Raw genomic sequence first — 19,626 nt, 5'->3', positions numbered from 1 at the left:
GCACCGCATCCCCTCTCCACCAATGGCAGAGCGCGCTTTTTACAAACTGCCGCGAGTCCAGGAAGTTGACAGCCAAGCTCGGTGAGAGAGAACCAAACAAGGGATCTTTAAATTCCTCCTAAACGCCCGGAAAACCAAAACATTCGGATTTCACTTGAACAGTGACTTCACTGGACGCTCAGAAGGAAGGGACAGGGGCCATTTTGTATTTGGAAAGTAAGTAAAATATGTAGTATACAGCTTTAGGTGTTCAGGTGGCGTGTGTTCCCGACGAGAGATTAGAATGTATCAATATGCGGGTTAAAGCTAATTTCTAATGTTAAAGTTGCTAGAAACACTTTGGTTTAAATTGTGTACATGCTGGGCTACTATCAGATACATTTCATTATTTATAGCCTGATATAACTTGATTGTTTTCTTGCTTCCTTCCATTAAGGGAAATGGTGAATTTGGAATTAATTGTAGTCCGTTGTTTTTATTTTTTCCATGTGCATATTTTCGTCTCCTCTCTTTAGTATGAGTCTATATGGTGCATCATGCTCATCTTAAATTTGAATTCATTCCTTCATGCTCCTCTAGTTCTTCCTCACACCACCACCCCCCTCCTGTGGTGAGTCCTGTCATCATTATGGATTCCTCTGCAGTCCTCCGGCAGCAGAGTCAGAAGAAAGTCCACAGTGACTTTCTGAGGTAAATCAGTTTATATACACATTTTTTTTACATTTTCTTTTCTCACTCACTTTCTGGCTGGGCACTGAGTAGTTTTTTAGTACAGATGTAAATTTGTTTGTGGCATGTGTCAATGACGGTCAATTTCCAAAGCTTATTGTGTTCACACATTTGGCTTCATTTTCTCAATAAAATACAAAAATTAGATAAAAAAATTTTGTTTAACACATGTAGAATACCACATCATAGAGGTGTTCTATTTAATTCAGATCAAATGTTTGACCTTTATATAAAATCCCTGTAATTTAACTTGGCCTTCGACGTTCACTGATCTCATTGTTGTGTTCGTTCAGTTTGAAACTTTCGTCTTGTGGCATGATCACGCTGTACGTAGCCATTTAGTTGTGATCCTGTCATCTGCAGCCTCAGCAGAAATCCAGATTAATTACGTTTACCTGTCTTCAAATGTCCAGATTTAACAAGCCTGTGTCCACTGCAGGATCAGATCTCTGTTCTTTGTTGTAGACCATTTACCCCACGTTTGACGTGTGGTGTATTATGAGATGCTTTTCTGCTCACCACTGTTGTAATTTTCTGCGTAACTATAGTCTTTCTGTCAGTTCCAAAAAGTCTGGACATTCTCCTCTGACCTCTCAGTATCAAGGCGCTTCTGTCTACAGAGCTGGATGCTTTTTGTTTTTCACACTTTTCTGAGTAAAAACTCCAGAGGCATTAACTGAATCTCCTGACCTGTGTCAGTTATTTTATACATTGTGCTGCTCCCAAGTGATTGGTCAGCTGGATAATTGCGTTAATATACACGTTTTTCCAATGAAGTGGTCGGTGAGAATAGTTTCATCAATTATTTCACAAATTATTGTTTTTTTTTCCTCACACAGATTGAAGAATGAACATAACAAAATCCTACCCAACCAAAAACCTTCCAAACCTGTGTCTGCACCTCATCTTTCTAAACAAGACAATCAGAACAAAGATCCAGGAAGTTCAGACACATGCAGAAAGCCAGCTGTGCGACCAGCTGTAAGCAGACTGCCAGTGCTGGCTAAGTCTCTTCCTCTTCAGCCTCCCGTTGACTTCACTCAATCCCACCAAAGATGGGAGGGGAAACCTCTGGCTGTAAGTGCCTCCGTCCTGTTCCACAGATTGAAATGCTTTTATTTAATCTGATAATTGTTCTGTTCTTAAGACCTTGTCTTTCACTTCAGGGTAAAGCTAGGAAGAAAAAGCCGTGCACCAGGCCTGTTCCTTTTAACCTGACTCAGCCCAAGAGTTCAGCAACCAGCAAAAACCTACAGCCAAAGTCACAGCCCGGTGCTCAGGCTGTCCAACCTGAAAACAATGTAGCCAATGCTCGTCTAAGGACCCAAAACATTACTTCAAAACCTACTAAACATCCGGCTGTGTCAAACAGCCATGTTGACTCAACACATAAGTCTCATGGAAAGGTCACAGAGAAAATATCCTACCTGTCAGGGCAGTCCGAGCCCCTGAGCACTTTCAAGACTTCAGCTACTTTGTCCAATCCTCTGTCAGCCTTTCATAATAACGCTCTGCGTCAGAACAGTGCTGCTTCTTCTGCTCAGCCTGCTCTTAGTGCAGAGACCTGTTTGACAAACATGAACCGGCTCAGCCTCAAAGATCCAACCAAGTTATCACATGCTGATCAGAACACACAGCTGACCACGCAGGTGAAGAGTTCAACTGGTAAGTGAGCACGCTGCTTTTGAGCTTCTTTTTCTGTATTGAGCAGTATCACTGAATATATGATAACAACTATTTGTTTTTATTTGTTAAGTCGTGCACACAATAATTCTAAATTGATATGTTTTGGTTTGTCTGCTTTCTATATTTTTCCTTATTTTACTTAACTGTACTTTATCCAATTGTATATTGCTCTAACAGCTGAAATTCTCCAGGTAGAGGAATGGATGTCACCTGTACAATAACACAATTGTAGCTTATTATTAATTTGATCACCTGCTCTCTATTTTAGTTGTTACTTTGTTGACATTTCTACTTGTTTCTCACTTGTTTTGTTCTTGTAAACAGTTGTAAACACTGTTAAGTTTGATTTCCTTTGTGTTCATAACAAAGGGGAGAACTTTCAGACAGACCACGCAGCTTTCCTTAGTATCCTCCGGAATGAGGGCGTAAGCACCGCAGCTCTGGGATCTGCAACTCCACAGTCCAAACAATATAAATATATGGTGAGCTGGTTTGATGATGGTCGTTTACTGCCTTATTGTACAGTGTCTTTTGGACCAAACACTTTTACTGAAAAGGTTGTTATTGAGATGTTACTTTTGTTTGAATATGTATTTATGTTCAACAGTTTTTAAAATCATAAATTTCTAGAATAAGTCGAGTAATTATCTGTGTATCTTCTGATGATTCCCTTGTTTGCAGCCTCAGCGAGTGTCTATCCTGAAGAGTCGACAAAAAGCTGCAGCAACCACAGGTTAGCATCAGACTGAGAAACACAATATGTCATTCAGTTAAGTATGTGGCAGGTAAAGACAGTTACATTAGAAAAATCCTATCTCATTATTTCTTTCTTACTTTGTTTGTTTAAAATGGGCACAGAAGGCAAAGGGATAGTTTATCTCAATTAAAGTTCAACATTTCAAGAAATGCATTCGATAGCTGTGTTACTGAGATTTACATGAGATGATTGACGCAACCTTCATATTTGTCTGGTAAATGAACCAGAAGCCATTTAGCTTAGCTTAGCATAAAGACTGGAAGCGGACTAACAGCCAGTTAGTTTTGATCTTCTTATCTAATTCTCAGCAAGAAAGTATATCCTAAAAATGTAATGTTCCTTTAAGTTAGTGATTTAAAAAAAACAAGAAGGATATCAATAAGTACAAGTCCCAAGGGATGTGAGCTGATATTTAGTAAGATCGCCAGTTAAAATGAATTAAAATATGCAATTAGTATTCGAAAATGGTTCAGTATTACTTGGATGTAATACTGGGTTATATGGTTTTACATATCAAGTCAGCCTATGCTCTGCATGTGTGCTCTTCTTACAGGATTAGAAAGGTTGGTGCAGTTCTCCCCGGACACCGGCGCCCTGCAAAGTATCCTCCAGAACGTGGGGCTGAATGCTGGAGGGCTCCTGGGTGCCACGCCCCGAAGGTCTGTCTGTCCACCAGGCCGAGGAACTTCAATCTACACAGTACGACTCAATAAAAGCGTTTTTTCCTTCTAATTTCCTTTGTTGTAGGTTTTTTTTATATATATATCCATGCTGCTTTTGAAACTGTCTCATTTTCTTTCCCAGGCTCAGAGAGTGCAAATTAAGAAAAATCTCACAGAGGAGACCGGCGGACCAATGGGTAAGACGCAGCAGTATTGTTCTTGTTGTTCTATAAAACCTAATGACCCCTTCATCTCTTTGTCCTTTTTATCCTGATGTGACTCAGTGGTTTTGTCCTCAACAGTTGCACTCAAGGACACTCCAAAGAAATGGTCTCCACAGAGAGTCCGCGACGGCAGACAGAAGCCCATGTCAGCTATGGTCAGTTTTCATTTATCGCATGCTCATATTCTTTCTTTTTGACATCATGCATTTCGATTTTTTGTTTTTTTAATCTTTATCTCATAATGCTGCTGTTTTCAGAAATGGCATTTATCCGCACAGCAGTCACCGTATACCAACACTCCCGGTCTGAGGAGCTGCAAAACCAACCTTCAACCGCACCAGGAGGTGATTCCTTCTGTCAGTTTTACAATGTGTATAGATACATTTTACACAGATCTGGGCTTAAAGGTTCAGTGTGTAGAATTTAGTTGTATCAACATGAAAGAGAACCTGTATTAGCCTTATGGAAGTCATAAAGGGGTTTAGTTTGTCCAGTCTGGGCTACTATAAAAAAACATGGCGTCCTCCGAGAAAGGACCTGCTCCAGATATAAATATAAAGTATCTAAGCATATTGGCTCATTTCGGGTAAGGAAAACAACAATTCGTTAAGTTTAGATGAAAAGAATGACTAGAGAAAACACAACTAGGATTATTTTATATTCAATTTCTACCAATAGATCCCTTTCCCCTAAATCGTAAACACTAAACCTCTAACAAGATCATTGTCAAATGGGTAGGCAAAACAAAACAAATTTGTGGCACAGTCGAAGTAAAAAAAATTTCTTGAAGGGAATTAAAAAAAATGTAAGGCATCTCCATCACAGTTTTGATCACTTTTGAAATTAGATATTTAGCTACTTTTTTTAGCTACCAAAAACTAACAGACTGCATTGCATGTTATATTTGCTCTGGGTCTTGTATGACTTTACTGTTTGTCATCAGGAGATCGTGCAGAGATTGTTCGATGATCAAGAGGAGCTGAACGCTGACGAAGACCTTGAGACACAAACGCTCCCAGTTAAAGCTTTAAGTGTAAGAAATCCACCACTTGCACACACACATGGATCCAAATTGAATTAAGATCTTAGTTTAGTCACAGAGTATTTATTTAAAAATCACTGCTCTGTTTTGTTTTTCTCCCTCACTTCTCTAGACTAAACCCCACTGTGAAGAAAAGGGAGAATCAAGGAGAACTAACAGCAGTGAGGATGACGAGGATGAGGATGAGGAGGAGCAGAGGGTGGCGGGTGTACAGCTGTTCCTCCAAGAACCACAAAGAGAGTCCGTCATTTTTTTCTCAACGGGCAAAGCGCTGCTCAGAGCTCCACGCTTTGAGAAGCAGGAGAAATCCTCTGACCAGGATCAGCTCCTTCCAGTTCCATCAGACCAGAGAAATGTGCTGCCGCTGCATGAAGACTCATCATCTGTGTTAAAACCAACCTGTCAGATCAACACTTCTGTTAAGAGTCTGCACAGAGGTAACACTGATGCTTCATATAACCATAATAATCACCGTGTCTCATAGTGTTTAACATACAATCCTCATACTGCTGTACTGACTTGAATACGAGACAATTTATTTTCCTGGAAGTAACGCTTGGAATAGTTTTATTAAAGTAAGATCCAACTTTTTTTGGAATGGAGAGTTACTGTCTCCTTCAGAGTGTTGCATTGTGAGTTGTTGGTAGCCTTTAAGGGATAGTTCACCTTTTTTTGTAACATTTTTTGAAAGAACAGTATCTCATGGAAGCTTTACCAGCTGAACTACTCAGTGTTTTCCTCCTTTTATTTGCTTTAGTCCTTTAATTACTTTAAAATAGTGGTTTTCATCTTAATTTTGATGGATGTTATATATTATGATCAATAAGGTTTCTTCTTCTGGTTTCTTTTTCATTTGTACAATATTTCACATAATCCTCACAATTTTATTTATTTCATTTCACATGTCATCTGTGAGCACTAACTTGATTGGTGCTGTTATGTTGAAAATGTTAAAAGAGATTTTTTCTATCACAGACCTCATTACTCAGAAGAGTCGCGGTCTGAGTCCTGCGGTGGCGTTGCTGCGGAAGCGTTTTCCTCCTCTGGAGGAGCTGCGTCTGGATGAGGAGGTGGCCACCTACACCTCAGTGTCAGTCTCCACTGCTCCTGGCTTTGTTCCTCCTCGGCCTCGCTGTGGAAACCCACTGGCCTCCATCCTGCACTTTGAAGAGTCCTCTGTGAGTACACCGCTGATGGTGCAGTGGGACTGGTGCCGTCTAAGGCAGTTTGACTTAAATCAGTCACCTTAATAACTATTTATATGAAATCATCCTCTTATTGGTTATTTCTTATACAATAAGCAATCAGTATATGTCAGAACTAAATCTTTAATTAGCAGTCACAAATATTTTTACACCACACCACAAAAGGATTAGTGAATTAAAAACCTCCTGATCGGTCCAGGCTGGTTCTAAACCCTGCCTCCTCCATGTCGGTGGATGGGACACGGATCAAACTAAAAACAATACATTAGATACATTATTCGTAAAGCTGCTTTGTCATTTCAGGTAGTTCTTATTACACCCATTTGGTTTTAATTAGTAATTTGATTCTATAATAACGTTGGGAAACATCATGACAGCTGCACGTGACTTGTGATTGGTTGAGCAAATATATCACCAGCTACCACGCTCCACAACACGATCGCTTCTGTAGTATCCCGGATCCCTGTATCCGGGATATTGTGTTTGTTTTGTTTTATATATGTTGATTAAACTTAGGCTCCTTTTCGAATTCAACAAACGATACATGATCATCAGTGAGTTTTAGAGGTGACAGATTTTAACAGACAGAGCTTGTTCCCTTTGGACGGAGAAATACCAACTCTTTCCCACTGTTTTTTAAATCTAAGCTAGACTAAAATAATCTAACGGCCTACCGGTAGTTGTATGTTTATTACACAGATATGAAAGTTATCAATGCTCTCTGTAACTTAGTATGAAAGGACATATTTACTCAAATGTTCAGCTATTCCTTTAATTCACGGAACAGTATGATATAGCACAGTGTTGTATTACAGCCGTACAAGTTGTCTTATTATGTCATTGTGTGACATACTTCTCACATTGCTCTGAATCTGAAACCTTAAACCTATACGGAGATATTCTCTGTAAACATTTTGAAAAACCAGCTTTGTTTTGTTTTCCAGAGATTTGTTCCCATTGGCTGTGATCTCTCCTTTGGTCCTTCTTCCCCACACGGCTCTCCACAGCAGGAGAGATGATTTGCACTACAACTACAGTATTTTTTTTTTTTTTTTACTGTGAAAGTCCAGAGAGGATGTTAAGCTGAAACTAATGTACTGATGACTTTGTTTAATGGAGCAGATGATGTTTGTCCAACACTGATGTTTGCCAGCTTTAGTACAGCTCCAAAGAAGGCTGCTGGTATAATTGTTTTGAAACCACAAATCTTTTTTTCCTTAAAAATGTTATTATTTCTTTCAATAGATGCTTTGTAAAAGAGTTTATATCTGTAAAATGAAGCATCGTTCATCCTGAAGTGTTTATGATACAAGTCCAAAGCTGAATGTGGGAAAAAGTAAATGTTGTAAAAGGTCAATGAATGCACTGGACCTCAGTAGTGTTATAGATGTAGGTTACATATAGATTATTGTGTCGAATTTCAAATAATGGTTCGTTATTTGTATTTTTTGATGAGGGTCGAAAATTAAAGTTGTTATTGTACAGTATAATAAATGTATATATGTTACTGGAGAGCCATGTTTAATTTGTGGGATTTCAAAGGTTGAAATAGTTTAAAGGGACAGTCCACCAATCTTAATGTTAAACTCGTCTGTACTACTTGGTGTTTAAAAACAGGAAATTATCAGCTGAATTCATACCAAGTAGACAAAGTTACAATATTGGTTGTTTGATGGGAATTGATCCCCTGTTTTTGGAGCTTGAGTCATATTGTTTATTAAATATATGATTACTTATCTGGTTAAAATACACAAATATTTTCTTGATGAAACCTGTTTAAACAGTGTGAACTGGAACTCTCAAAATGAATGACCTAATTTTTCTATATTCGAATAATAATATGACCTAGAAACACAACTCTACAACAAATGGGCTTAATGTAAAAAAAAAAATCACGTCCTTATGGTTGATTACTCAATGTTGACAGCAATGTTGTAACATCCTGTTTTATGCAGTTTGTAATACGGCTCTGCTTGTACGCCCCTCAACTTTATGAAAACACAACCCAACATTTCTGCACTACCTCTTTAACTATCATTGCAACAACCACAACCAGTTTCTTATCAGACCTTCTTATAACATGCTGTTGCCGCTCATGTGAACAGCCTAGCAACAATGTGGATAAGATGTCCCATGTTGTCCTACATTCCCCACGTCTGGGCCAAATGTACCAGGTGCATGTATGGGCTTCATGTGAAGGTCATGGAACATGTGTCATGTCAGGAAAGAAGACACTTTAGAGGTATACATACTGTACAGTACATGGGTTATACACCCTGCTGCGGATTAAGCTTACTCATTTGGGCGTGGAAATGTCAAGCCCTCATGCGACCCAAAGAGACAATCTCACTAAACTTACGTGTCAAACTTAATCTAAAAAGCAGAAGTAGCTGGAATGATTTTCAGAAAAACGTGCACCTCTGCCAACGCCAAGCAATCACATCTCTCTGTAGCTTTCATGATTATGATAGAAAAAAAAAGAACAAAGGAGGACTCTTATCAACTGCACCAGATTGTACAGACCAAGATCGCAACACCTTAAATATGTCTTTTTTTTTACAATGGAGCCAAGTACAGGAATTAAACAAAACATTCCCAGACCCCAAGGAAACACAAATAAAAAACTGTTACAATGTGTCAAATAGCAAAACAAAAGCACAAGTGAAAGTCCTTGGAACAAATACAGTACAGCAACTTTGATTTAAGGCAAATTTACCAATTAAAACAAGAGCAACTGGAGGTAAAATAAAGTGATATTTGAAACTTGAAATGGCAGTAGGATCAAAATGAGTTTAGACTGTTCTGTTCCATGTGGGAGGGGCATGATGAAAAAAGCAGGATATGCTGAGCTCAGTAAACACAGTTGGCACCTGCAGTATAATCCAGTCATCGGCCCCTTTAGTCAGATTAACACCATAATTAAATTACTTTAAGTTTCTCCCCGATGCATTTTACCAAGTTTGCTGCAAATGAGTTTAGTACTGTTTGTCTAACTCTGCTGACAAACACAGGAACACGTAAACCCCTTAGCAGTAATGAAATAAAGGAAGAAAAGCCTTCATATCAAACATGCACTGTTATATATGGTTAGTAATTATATAATTATCACTTTTGTTTCTTGACAAATTATAAATTGACATATTCAGGATTCTTCTTTCAGAAACTGATGTGGTTATTCTGCTCAGGGATAATTTCATTGCAAAAGCACCTATTTCTTTTTACAATCCTTGTCATCGTGTCGCTTATTTATAATTTAATTGGAAAAAAATAACTCTGTATCCCTCTTGCCTACCTTTAATTTCTGAAGTGGGACCACATTAGAGCCATGTGCATTGTGTGTCCCTCCCTCTAACTGTCTGTCGCAGGTGGTTATAGAATTGAATGTATATTTAGTCGAGTTTGGTGAGTGTGCAGTGGAGGGTGTCAGTGGGAAGGGTCGAGGGGGGTCGAGGGTGGGGGGGGGCAGGATTTGCTGCCTATAAAGCCTGCCCCTCCACGTATTGCTCCCTCGAGAAGCAGAGGGCAAAGAAAGAGTAGCACACTCTTTGTCTTTCTCCTTTTTCAATTCCCTTCGTCGTACCCACCTCTCCTCAGGAAACATGTCCACGAAGCCTGATCTGGCCATGGACCCCACAAAGATGGGGCTCGGACGCTCCATTGCTGTGCTGACATCAGGAGGAGACGCCCAAGGTAAGCAGAGGAGAAGGCTCCACTGTTTAGATCAGAGTAGGAGAGTTTCAGGAAATAGCTTTGTGACAGTGTCTCACATGTTGATGTGTCTCTGAGCTGAATCCCAACCAGCTGTAGAGGCTCGCTCCATCGGGCAGGCTCCACTGAGAGCATTGCATTAACGCTCTGAGTGCACGGCATCATGAGGAAGTTCAGCAGCCAAAGAACCAAAGGGACGAGCAACAGTTTTCCAATGTGTCAGAGTGGCACAGCAGAAAGCCAGCTGTTAGGATGATGGCTGCTTGCCTTTGAAGCCCATCTGAAGTCATGAGTGGGAAAAGATTTATGACGAACTAAGCACTCTTGATTTTAACTGTCAGGTTTTAACCAAGAATTTTTAGATTTTTACTAACTCACCGAATATTGGACATCAAGCTTCTATACACACTTACTCCATCATCTGTACTCAAAGCTGAGTTTTAGGGATGTCTCATATTCTCCTCAGATTTCTTCGATGATCTTTTCCTCGGAGCCTGACTCTAACCCTTTAGAGCTGATAATCTTCTACTTGTCCCTTCAGTCAGTGTTGTCCGTTGTTTCACATCTTTGGGGCTAATTTTAGTGGCTGTGACCTTTTTCTGGTATGGACGAGAGAAACGCCCCCTAATCCACAGCTGCTTTCTGGTGAAACAAGAGCTGCAGGCGCTGCCAGCGTACCACAACACAAACACACGCTGTGGCCTTTAGTGTATGGCACATACAAGACATGCAGTCCCCAAACTCTCAGGTCCAGTCTGTCCCCTCTGGGTATTTTTGTCTCATCTCTTGCCAACGTGCAGGTCGAGTCACTTAAAGGTTAAGATGGCTCCAAAAAGTCCTCCGACAGGAAGCGCCAAGTCAGATCTGATGTTGAGCTTGTTTCGGAAAGTGTGTAAATCACTCGTCAGTCATCACTTACCATGACATTTGTGTGTCTCAGGTATGAACGCTGCCGTGAGAGCCACAGTCAGAGTTGGTCTCTACACCGGAGCTAAAGTGTACTTTGTTCACGAGGTATGAGCTGCACACTGACACGTCATAACATTAATACAACACAAAGAATCTGACGCCTCTTTTAATCGGTATCATCTCAAAGTTGTGTGTTTGGTCGCACCGCAGGGGAATAAGTGTATCTGTATTTTGTGCTGCAGGGCTACCAGGGCCTGGTGGACGGAGGGGACAACATCCGCCTCGCCACATGGGAGAGTGTGTCCATGATGCTTCAGCTGGTGAGTGCCGTGCAGCCAAGTCAACGCACACTGACCCACACAACGCTGTCTAATCACACAAACCACATATTTATGCTGAAAGTGTAGACAGTCACGACACAAACCAGCATGTTCAAATGTAGCTAACACATCTTTTATATAGTCTTCAACCATCCCAGTTCATTCACCAACCTCACAAAAACTGGATCTTAATAGTATTGTCTTTTACAAAGCAGACAAACCCCCTCTGTCAATAATGATGAAATCTAGACTGAAAGAGAGAAGAGAAAGGAAATAATTTGAAAAGAATAGGGAAAATCTCTGGTCAAGTAGGAATAAAGTGCCATTTCCCAGGAATTCTCAGAGCTGCATCCCTCCTCACAGTAATAGTTTGAGTTGTCTTGAGATTTCTGCCATGAAATCAATACACTGAAGGTCAATGCAGTTTTTTTCATCATGATTCTCACAGGGATGCAAAATCACAGTTAAAAAGTTAATCAGCAATTCAGTTCTTATTTACAGAAAATGTCTTCAACCTCCTGTATAATCCACAGAACACAATGTTAACAGTTTACACAGGGGCCATGTCCCCAGTCAACAGTAGCTCCTGGGTTAACTGTGATGTCTGTGGGTTATCCTGAGTAACAGGGCTCTTTATATCATTGTGCCTGAAGTATAGACTCACAGACCTGCTGGCATGGCTTCAAACTCTTGGTCCTAATGTGATAAAAACACGTTGTTAAAGTTTTAAATCAAAAATTATCAATGCTGTGCTACAAGTAAAATAACATTTGCCTCCATTGAGAAGGGGATGGCAGGTTGTCCAAATAAAATGACATCATGCAGGTATAGCTTGACCTTGTTTGGACAACCTTTAATCGTGCACTTACTCCACTTCAGGTGTCTGATAACATTGGAAACTGTGATTCGGTGTGAGGTTATTAAACGACCCTATCCTATGACTGAAGGATGATGGAGATGCAGTAACATTGTGAAACTTGTGATTCACATTTCATCTTGCATCTCTGTTGGCTAAATAAAGCGGCCTGTCAGAGGAGAAGACATGACATGCTAAGATTCATGAAGTGTGTGAAAGTGAGCGATGGAGTGGACACAGGCCAAATTTCCATGATTTCACCTTTACAGTGCCCCACCCCCCTGTTTATAGAGACTGTGTTATAAAGCTGCAATCATTCCTATTCATCCATAGAGATTAGTATTTGAAGCCTATCAGCAACATATATTCCGGTATTTATTGAATATCCATTCTGTGAAAAGATGGAGTTTAAATGTCAGTTATTACCAAATTATTACATTATCTATTTTTTTCTCATACAGATATTGTTTCTGTGTCAGTGTCTGTGTTAAAATAATCTGCTTCTCCTCATGTCGTAGGGAGGCACTGTTATCGGCAGTGCCCGCTCCAGGGACTTCAGGACCAGGGAGGGTCGCATGAAGGCCGCTGAGAACCTGGTGAAGCTGGGAATCACCAACCTGTGTGTGATCGGAGGCGACGGCAGCCTGACTGGAGCCAATGAGTTCAGGACTGAGTGGAGTGAACTGCTGCACGACCTGGTCAAAGACGGTAAAGAGACAAGCGCAGACTAACGATTATGTGTCCTGAGGGGTGTGTCTTTCTGATCCATCTTTAAAAGGTGGATCGGAGGAACAAATTGTTTCTACCAATGAGTGGGAATTGACTCCAAATGGATACTAGTTATCACAGTATTCAAGAAGACAGATCAACTTAAATTTTGGTCATAATCCAAGAGATTTTCACCAAATCTCACATATCAAACCCTATTTTTGATACTGATATTGACATTTTCAGCAATAATTATCATTATTGAGAGTCGGGTTCCACCATTCCTGCCTTGGATTCTAAATACTTCATATACCTTACTTAATAATGGCAAACTGGGCTCAGAAGACCAAGAATAATGTCTGTGAAATGTCAAAAAAGCACTGATTAGACTGAATATGTTTTTCAGACTGATCTCTATGATCATAAAAAGATTTCTAGAAATAACACAACATATTCAAATATATATGTTCAATGTTTTCTAGGTGCTATTACGGACAAGGAAGCCCAGCAATCTACCCACCTGAATATCGTTGGTATGGTCGGCTCCATCGACAATGACTTCTGCGGTACTGACATGACCATCGGCACCGACTCCGCCCTGCACCGCATCATGGAGGTGGTGGACTCCATCACCACCACAGCACAGAGGTCAGACATCACTGGCCCACTGTGGATGTAGTGATGGAGAAAATCCATATTGACTATAGGTCATAAAACAGAGAAGAAGAATAACACATATACGTATGAGGCGATGCATCTTCATATACCACAATGCAGCATCAGGTCAGGCTGCTCCTGTCAAGAAAGAGTCTAATTACTGGATAGATTTACTACATTTGTTGCACGTGTCAGCTTATGCACAGACTGTGCAGATGTTTATATGTATTAGTTGTATGTATGTATTAAAGGGATAACGTATATTATATATTTTTTGCATGTAAATCATTCCTTAAATCATTTTCATCAACAGCCACCAGAGGACGTTCATCCTGGAAGTGATGGGCAGACACTGTGGGTAAGTACCTTGTGTGTTCATGGGATTTTGTATATTTATGTGTTTGTAGTGTGTTCTGACAGTGACACATTAATGGATAGTAAATATACAATGTGATCACTCTGAAATCAAATAGATTTCCATCTATTTGAATAATCCGCTGTAGCATTATCACCTTTTTATTCACATGCTTTCAGTGCTTCTTTCAACATGTATGAAATAAAAAATTACTGCTATTTGCAATCAAAAAATATTAATTATGTGTACTGTAGAAGATATTGTAGATATTTGAACAGTTGCTCGACCAGAGCACCTTTCATTATTGTCCCATCACAGCAAAACATGCACCAACTACCTTTGATCAATGATATCTTACTGATCCGCAATACATGCAATTTTTTCATTTCAAGATATATCATGTATAAAATGAAGGAAGTTTCATTTTTTCTAAATACTGTTCGTTAGGACTTTGTTGTTACCTTAACAGACGTGTGTGTGATGGCTAAGCCTGAATGATAGACAGGTGTAGCTGACACACAGGTTTCTCTCGGCTGCAGGTACCTGGCTCTGGTGACGGCTTTGGCCTGCGGTGCAGACTGGGTGTTCATCCCTGAGATGCCCCCAGCTGAAGACTGGGAGGACCACCTGTGCAGGAGGCTGATGGATGTATGTGTGTCTTCAACTGCATATGAAGATGTCCGCTTAACATCTCACATATCAACATGTCAATCAGGTTTATTATTGTATTTCTATTCCCTTATTTTCTACAGCAAAGGGGCCGAGGTTCTCGTCTGAATGTGATCATCGTGGCTGAGGGAGCCGTGACCAGTGATGGTAACCCCATTACATCTGACATGATCAAAAAGGCAAGCTCCACCTCGGGATATCAATGAGCGCTAATGCTACAAGCTACTAAGACAGTATGGCATGCTGATAGATGTCTTTACGTTTCCTCAGCTGGTGACTGACAGGCTCGGTTTCGATACTCGCACCACTGTTCTCGGACACGTGCAGAGAGGAGGCACGCCCTCCGCCTTCGACAGGATCCTTGTGAGTATCTCAGCGAAACATCAGATACTCTTTACAGCATGAACTTCTGATTCTGCTTCTCCTCACACACACACACACGCCTGATGATCTGACTTGAGTGTATGTGTTTGTGTGTGATCTCCAGGGCAGCAGGATGGGTGTGGAGGCTGTGATGGCGCTGCTGGAGGCCACTCCAGAGACCCCCGCCTGTGTGGTCAGCCTGTCCGGAAACCAGGCCGTCAGACTGCCGCTCATGGAGTGTGTCCAAGTGGTAGGTCGACATGTTTTCACCCCAGAATACACCAGATTTCCCCTCCTGTCATTTGGTCATGTGTTGCTCTACTTGGATATGCACTGACTGTAGAGTAAAAGGGATTTTCCGTCTTTCTCACACTTCCTTTCCTTCACAGACCAAAGATGTGACTGCTGCCATGGCTGAGGGCCGATATGAGGATGCTATCAAGCTCAGGGGGAAGTAAGTATTTTCCTCTTCAACTTCCACCAATCATTGCTTTTGAGGGCAACGTGTTTTACCATGGAGCCTGGAGGGTGCCAGTGGAACAATTCCTGACTTTTCTCATCTATATTTTATTATATTTGTAATAAATTAATAAACTACAGTGCGCCACCTAAAATTCACATTGTAACTTCACTTGGATGTTTCCACTTTGACACTTGCTGTTTTCACATTCATCTGCTCGAGAACGTGTGGAGGAATAATTGGAGAAAAGATAAAACATCAGTGTTATAACAATCAATCAGTTGTTAGATATTTAAAAAGAGAAATTTGTACTTTTTATTTTTGCTGTAACATTTAATTGTGTCTATGATTTGCAGGAGTTTCGAGAACAACTGGAACACATACAAACTTCTGGCTCACATCAACCCCCCAGAGGTTAAGGTGAGTTACTGAAGAGTATTTTTCACGACAGAGAAATGTTTACACCAAAAATCTTCTTCTCTTATAACGAACTCTTGAACAATATTCTTCTCTCTCCGACAGAGTAACATCAATGTGGCCATTGTGAACGTTGGCGCCCCCTGTGCTGGCATGAACGCCGCAGTCCGTGCAGCAGTCAGAATGGGCATCATCCAGGGTCACAACATGCTGGCGGTCCATGACGGCTTTGACGGTCTGGCTGAGGGACAGGTCAGCTTTGGATTTCCCCCCTTTTGTTAAGATTTGGTGACACTCCGTTTAGACTGAGTTGTAAAAATCATGTTTTGTAATCTTAACCCAAGAAATTTTCGGAAAACAAAACAATAAGCAGAAAGGAAATGTTTCCCTTGGTCAAAAGAGCAACTTCTATACCACTGGAAACCCAATTCTTTATAATCATGCACAACAGGGAGACAAATTAGACCAATACCATGAGAACAACACAACTGATAACTGTAAAATTATTAGGTTGAAAGAGGGATAATATTATATATATTATATTGATGGTGAGGAAACAAATAAATGCTTTTATTCAAACAAGACTCTCTCTCCCTCTTTGTGTTTAAATAGTTGTCTGTATCCAAGCCGTTGTGCAACATTGGCTTTTGAATATTTAACATGTTCTTCCTCTGCAGATTGAGCCCCTCACCTGGACCTCAGTGAGTGGCTGGATTGGAAAGGGGGGCTCAATGCTGGGCACCAAGAGGTAAAACATGAGTGGATATTCTCTTGCGGTGCAGCTTTCTTGTAAGACAAAACTGTCCTTTGTCAGTAGAGTAGAAATGAAGCATTTCACTGTGTTATTTCTCTTTGGTTGATTTAGATCCCTGCCATCCAAGTTGATGGAGAAAATCAGCCAGAACATTGCCAAGTTCAACATCCACGCTTTGGTCATCATTGGTGGATTTGAGGTAAAGATGTGGCCTTGTCATTCGAGTCATTTGTAAATGTCAGCCGAGCTTTCTCTCGGCCTCAGTCAAGACTTCTCCAGGCAGATAAAAAGTTTGAAACCATGCAGTCAAATGAATCTCCATCTGCTGCAGGCATACATGGGAGGCCTTGAGCTGGTTCAGGGCAGAGAGAAGTTCGAGGAGCTGTGCATTCCAATGGTCGTCATCCCCGCCACCGTCTCCAACAACGTCCCAGGCTCTGACTTCAGCATTGGCGCTGACACTGCCCTCAACACCATCACCTTGGTCAGTGCCAGATATGCATGTAAATACCTCCACTCACACACATATAAAACAACCAGGAGCTAATCACACTTGTGGTCCATGTCTCTGCAGACCTGTGACAGGATCAAGCAGTCCGCAGCAGGGACCAAACGCCGCGTCTTCCTCGTTGAGACTATGGGTGGATACTGCGGCTACTTGGCCACCATGGCTGGTCTGGCTGCTGGAGCCGACGCTGCCTACATCTTTGAGGAAAAGTTCAACATTAAGGACCTGGAGGTGAGCTAGTGATGGAGGAACCTTGACTGTTTGTCCAGTTTTCTAGTTCTAAGTCCAAATATTTTAAAGTATTTTCCTTCTACAGTTGTTCAAGTTTCTGTGTTGTTGAGTAGTGATGTGTGAACTGTGGATTTGGTTTACAGATGAATGTCAATCATCTCCTGCAGAAGATGAAGACAACAGTGAAGAGAGGTTTGATTCTCAGGTACGTTTTGTTTATGTGTGACCTAGAGCTGCGGCTGATATGAACTGTGCTACACTGCCCTGCAATATAACAATGCAAAAATGCAAAAAGCTAGTTACATGTTTTGTCCAGACTTAATTAAGATCAGAATTATTGTTAACGGTGGCTCACCTTCAGACTTGTTCGTTTCCTGCCATGGTCAAAATTTCTGGTGTGAAAAAAGCACATAAATCAACTATAGTTAGAGTTTCATTACTTATCACTGTCTGTTCTACAATAGGAACGAGAACTCCAATGCCAACTACACTACTGACTTCATCTTCAACCTGTACTCAGAGGAGGGCAAAGGCATCTTCGACTGCCGCAAGAACGTTCTGGGACACACGCAGCAGGTTTGTGCACGTTACAAAGAGGGGAATTTTCTCCTTGTTTCATTCCATTACAATCTGATAAACGTGTTTGTCTTCTGTCCTCTGCAGGGTGGCACCCCAACACCCTTCGACAGGAACTTTGGCACCAAAATGGGCGCCAAGTCTGTCCTGTGGCTGACTGAGAAACTGAAGACGTGCTACAGGCATGGTACGTTGACATCAAATCAAATGCTCCTTGCCGCACATTTTGATGATGTATCTTGATATCAACAGAATGGGGCGGAATTGATCTAAGTATGTTTATGATTCAAGTTCTGTTCCCATCATTTTAAATTAATCATTGCTGACTCCTTGTTTTTATGCTACTTGTGTTATCTTTAAATTCGACATTTCAAAAATAATGTTCACTCTGCGTTGTTACTTTTATCTTACAGCTCTAATATCCTGTTATTTTGTATAGATCAATGCATCAGAAACAATAAATAATCCATTAATATGTGATAATTGGACATTTCTGAATATGATATTATTTTAATACGTAAAGCAAATTGATTTTGCACCATGGGTTTGCTTCCTTTACTTAAAGATCTGTAAACCTGCTCTGCCACTGACAACATTATAACAACAGTCTGTGGTTATAGTGGTTGACAATGGCGAGCTTTACCTTGAATGTGGACTGAACCATTTGACTTCCTGTGTCCCATAGGTCGCATCTTCGCCAACACGGCCGACTCTGCCTGTGTGCTGGGCATGAAGAAGAGATCACTCACCTTCCAGCCTCTCACCGAACTGAAGGAAGACACCGACTTCGAGTAAGATACAAGTTTTCTAAATGACTTACTGTATCCACATGTGACCAGTGTGATGTTGAATGGTGATCCTAACTGATGAACCCCCCCCCCTTGTATTCTGCAGGCACCGCATCCCGAAGACACAGTGGTGGCTGAAGATTAGGCCCATCATGAAGATCCTGGCCCATTACGACATCAAGCTCGACACGTCTGAGCATGCAGATATGGAGCATGTAATTAAGAAGTCTTTCTGAGAAGTAGACTCTCGTGGAGCACCGGGACAGAGCCTTGTTAAACACCTTTCTACCTGTCTCTTTACATGAGATGCTGTCTTACTCTTTCTTACCCCGAACATGCGCTTGCTCACTTAATCTAGTGTTTTGTGGCAATTCCAGCTCTAAATGTGGATCAATTTTACAAATTAAAGATGTCATTCAAAAATATGTTGCATTGTTGAGGGATTTATTTTGAACTGAGCCTGTTAATAAGGAATGCTTGGGAAGATCTTATTCTCAGTGACCTAGGACATGTGCGGCACATACAGGGCAATGTTCCCAAATAAAGGTTTTCAATGAGAACCAACATATTTGTACATTTGGGGAAGAAAGAGACCCCCAGGCTGGTGTATCCCACCCATCCATCTGTCTGTCTCTACTTACTATCTCTTCATGGAGACAGATGCAACCAAACAGGTGATGGTGCCTGTGATTATAGAAAACATCAGTCACTGATCCTGATTATAAAACCATGTCTTCTTAATTCTAAAGAGAACATTGATGGTGGAACTAATCTATCAACTTCATGGATAATCCATTTACACATAGCTAGACTACTATGTGATCTATCTGTGAACACCCTTTTTAGGAAGATTAAAGTGTTTTCAGTGACTTATCAGCTCTTATTGATTACATCTCAAGTGGGACAAGAAGTGATTACATTAGTTCTTCCTCTCTTGCTTCTATACATGACACCACAGAACATTTATTAAACTTACCTGTGATAATTTCCTTGGGGATCAGTGTATTAACTCAAACAGATGAGAAAAACTATGTTACTGCGG

General features: G+C 40.8%; 2 protein-coding genes across 2 annotated transcripts; both read left to right on the top strand.

Annotated features, from left to right (window-relative positions):
* Nucleotides 1–2,306: 2,306 nt before the first annotated feature.
* Nucleotides 2,307–7,756, top strand: troap (trophinin associated protein). The gene is made up of 9 exons (XM_061074613.1): nt 2,307–2,394; nt 3,726–3,871; nt 3,977–4,031; nt 4,137–4,213; nt 4,316–4,414; nt 5,002–5,091; nt 5,213–5,537; nt 6,076–6,278; nt 7,250–7,756. The coding sequence occupies exons 1-9, from the start codon at nt 2,307–2,309 to the stop codon at nt 7,322–7,324; spliced, it is 1,158 nt and encodes a 385-aa protein (XP_060930596.1). The 3' UTR covers nt 7,325–7,756.
* Nucleotides 7,757–9,904: 2,148 nt separating this feature from the next.
* pfkma (phosphofructokinase, muscle a) lies at nt 9,905–18,820 on the top strand. The gene is made up of 22 exons (XM_061074612.1): nt 9,905–9,995; nt 10,954–11,027; nt 11,165–11,242; nt 12,617–12,806; nt 13,289–13,454; nt 13,777–13,821; nt 14,358–14,466; nt 14,571–14,666; nt 14,758–14,850; nt 14,975–15,100; nt 15,240–15,304; nt 15,667–15,730; nt 15,833–15,979; nt 16,405–16,475; nt 16,593–16,680; nt 16,813–16,965; nt 17,056–17,220; nt 17,364–17,425; nt 17,685–17,796; nt 17,884–17,983; nt 18,482–18,587; nt 18,691–18,820. Exons 1-22 carry the CDS (start codon nt 9,905–9,907, stop codon nt 18,818–18,820), a joined length of 2,331 nt encoding a protein of 776 aa, XP_060930595.1.
* Nucleotides 18,821–19,626: the final 806 nt, after the last annotated feature.

Source organism: Limanda limanda, chromosome 7 (genome assembly GCF_963576545.1).
Source record: "Limanda limanda chromosome 7, fLimLim1.1, whole genome shotgun sequence".
In the NCBI taxonomy this organism is placed as follows: domain Eukaryota; kingdom Metazoa; phylum Chordata; class Actinopteri; order Pleuronectiformes; family Pleuronectidae; genus Limanda; species Limanda limanda.
The sequence above is the reverse complement of the archived record's forward strand: the minus strand, read 5'-3'. Positions and strand labels throughout refer to the sequence as shown.

Bases quoted from the DNA above. Each gene is read 5' to 3' on its own strand.
- troap (XM_061074613.1), top strand. From the start codon at position 2,307: ATGAACCGGCTCAGCCTCAAAGATCCAACCAAGTTATCACATGCTGAT. The intron at 4,415-5,001 runs GTCAGTTTTACA...GTTTGTCATCAG, and splicing joins ACCAGGAGGTGATTCCTTCT to GAGATCGTGCAGAGATTGTT. The intron at 5,538-6,075 runs GTAACACTGATG...TTTCTATCACAG, and splicing joins TGTTAAGAGTCTGCACAGAG to ACCTCATTACTCAGAAGAGT.
- pfkma (XM_061074612.1), top strand. From the start codon at position 9,905: ATGTCCACGAAGCCTGATCTGGCCATGGACCCCACAAAGATGGGGCTC. The intron at 11,028-11,164 runs GTATGAGCTGCA...TTTGTGCTGCAG, and splicing joins AAGTGTACTTTGTTCACGAG to GGCTACCAGGGCCTGGTGGA. The intron at 17,426-17,684 runs GTACGTTTTGTT...GTTCTACAATAG, and splicing joins AAGAGAGGTTTGATTCTCAG to GAACGAGAACTCCAATGCCA.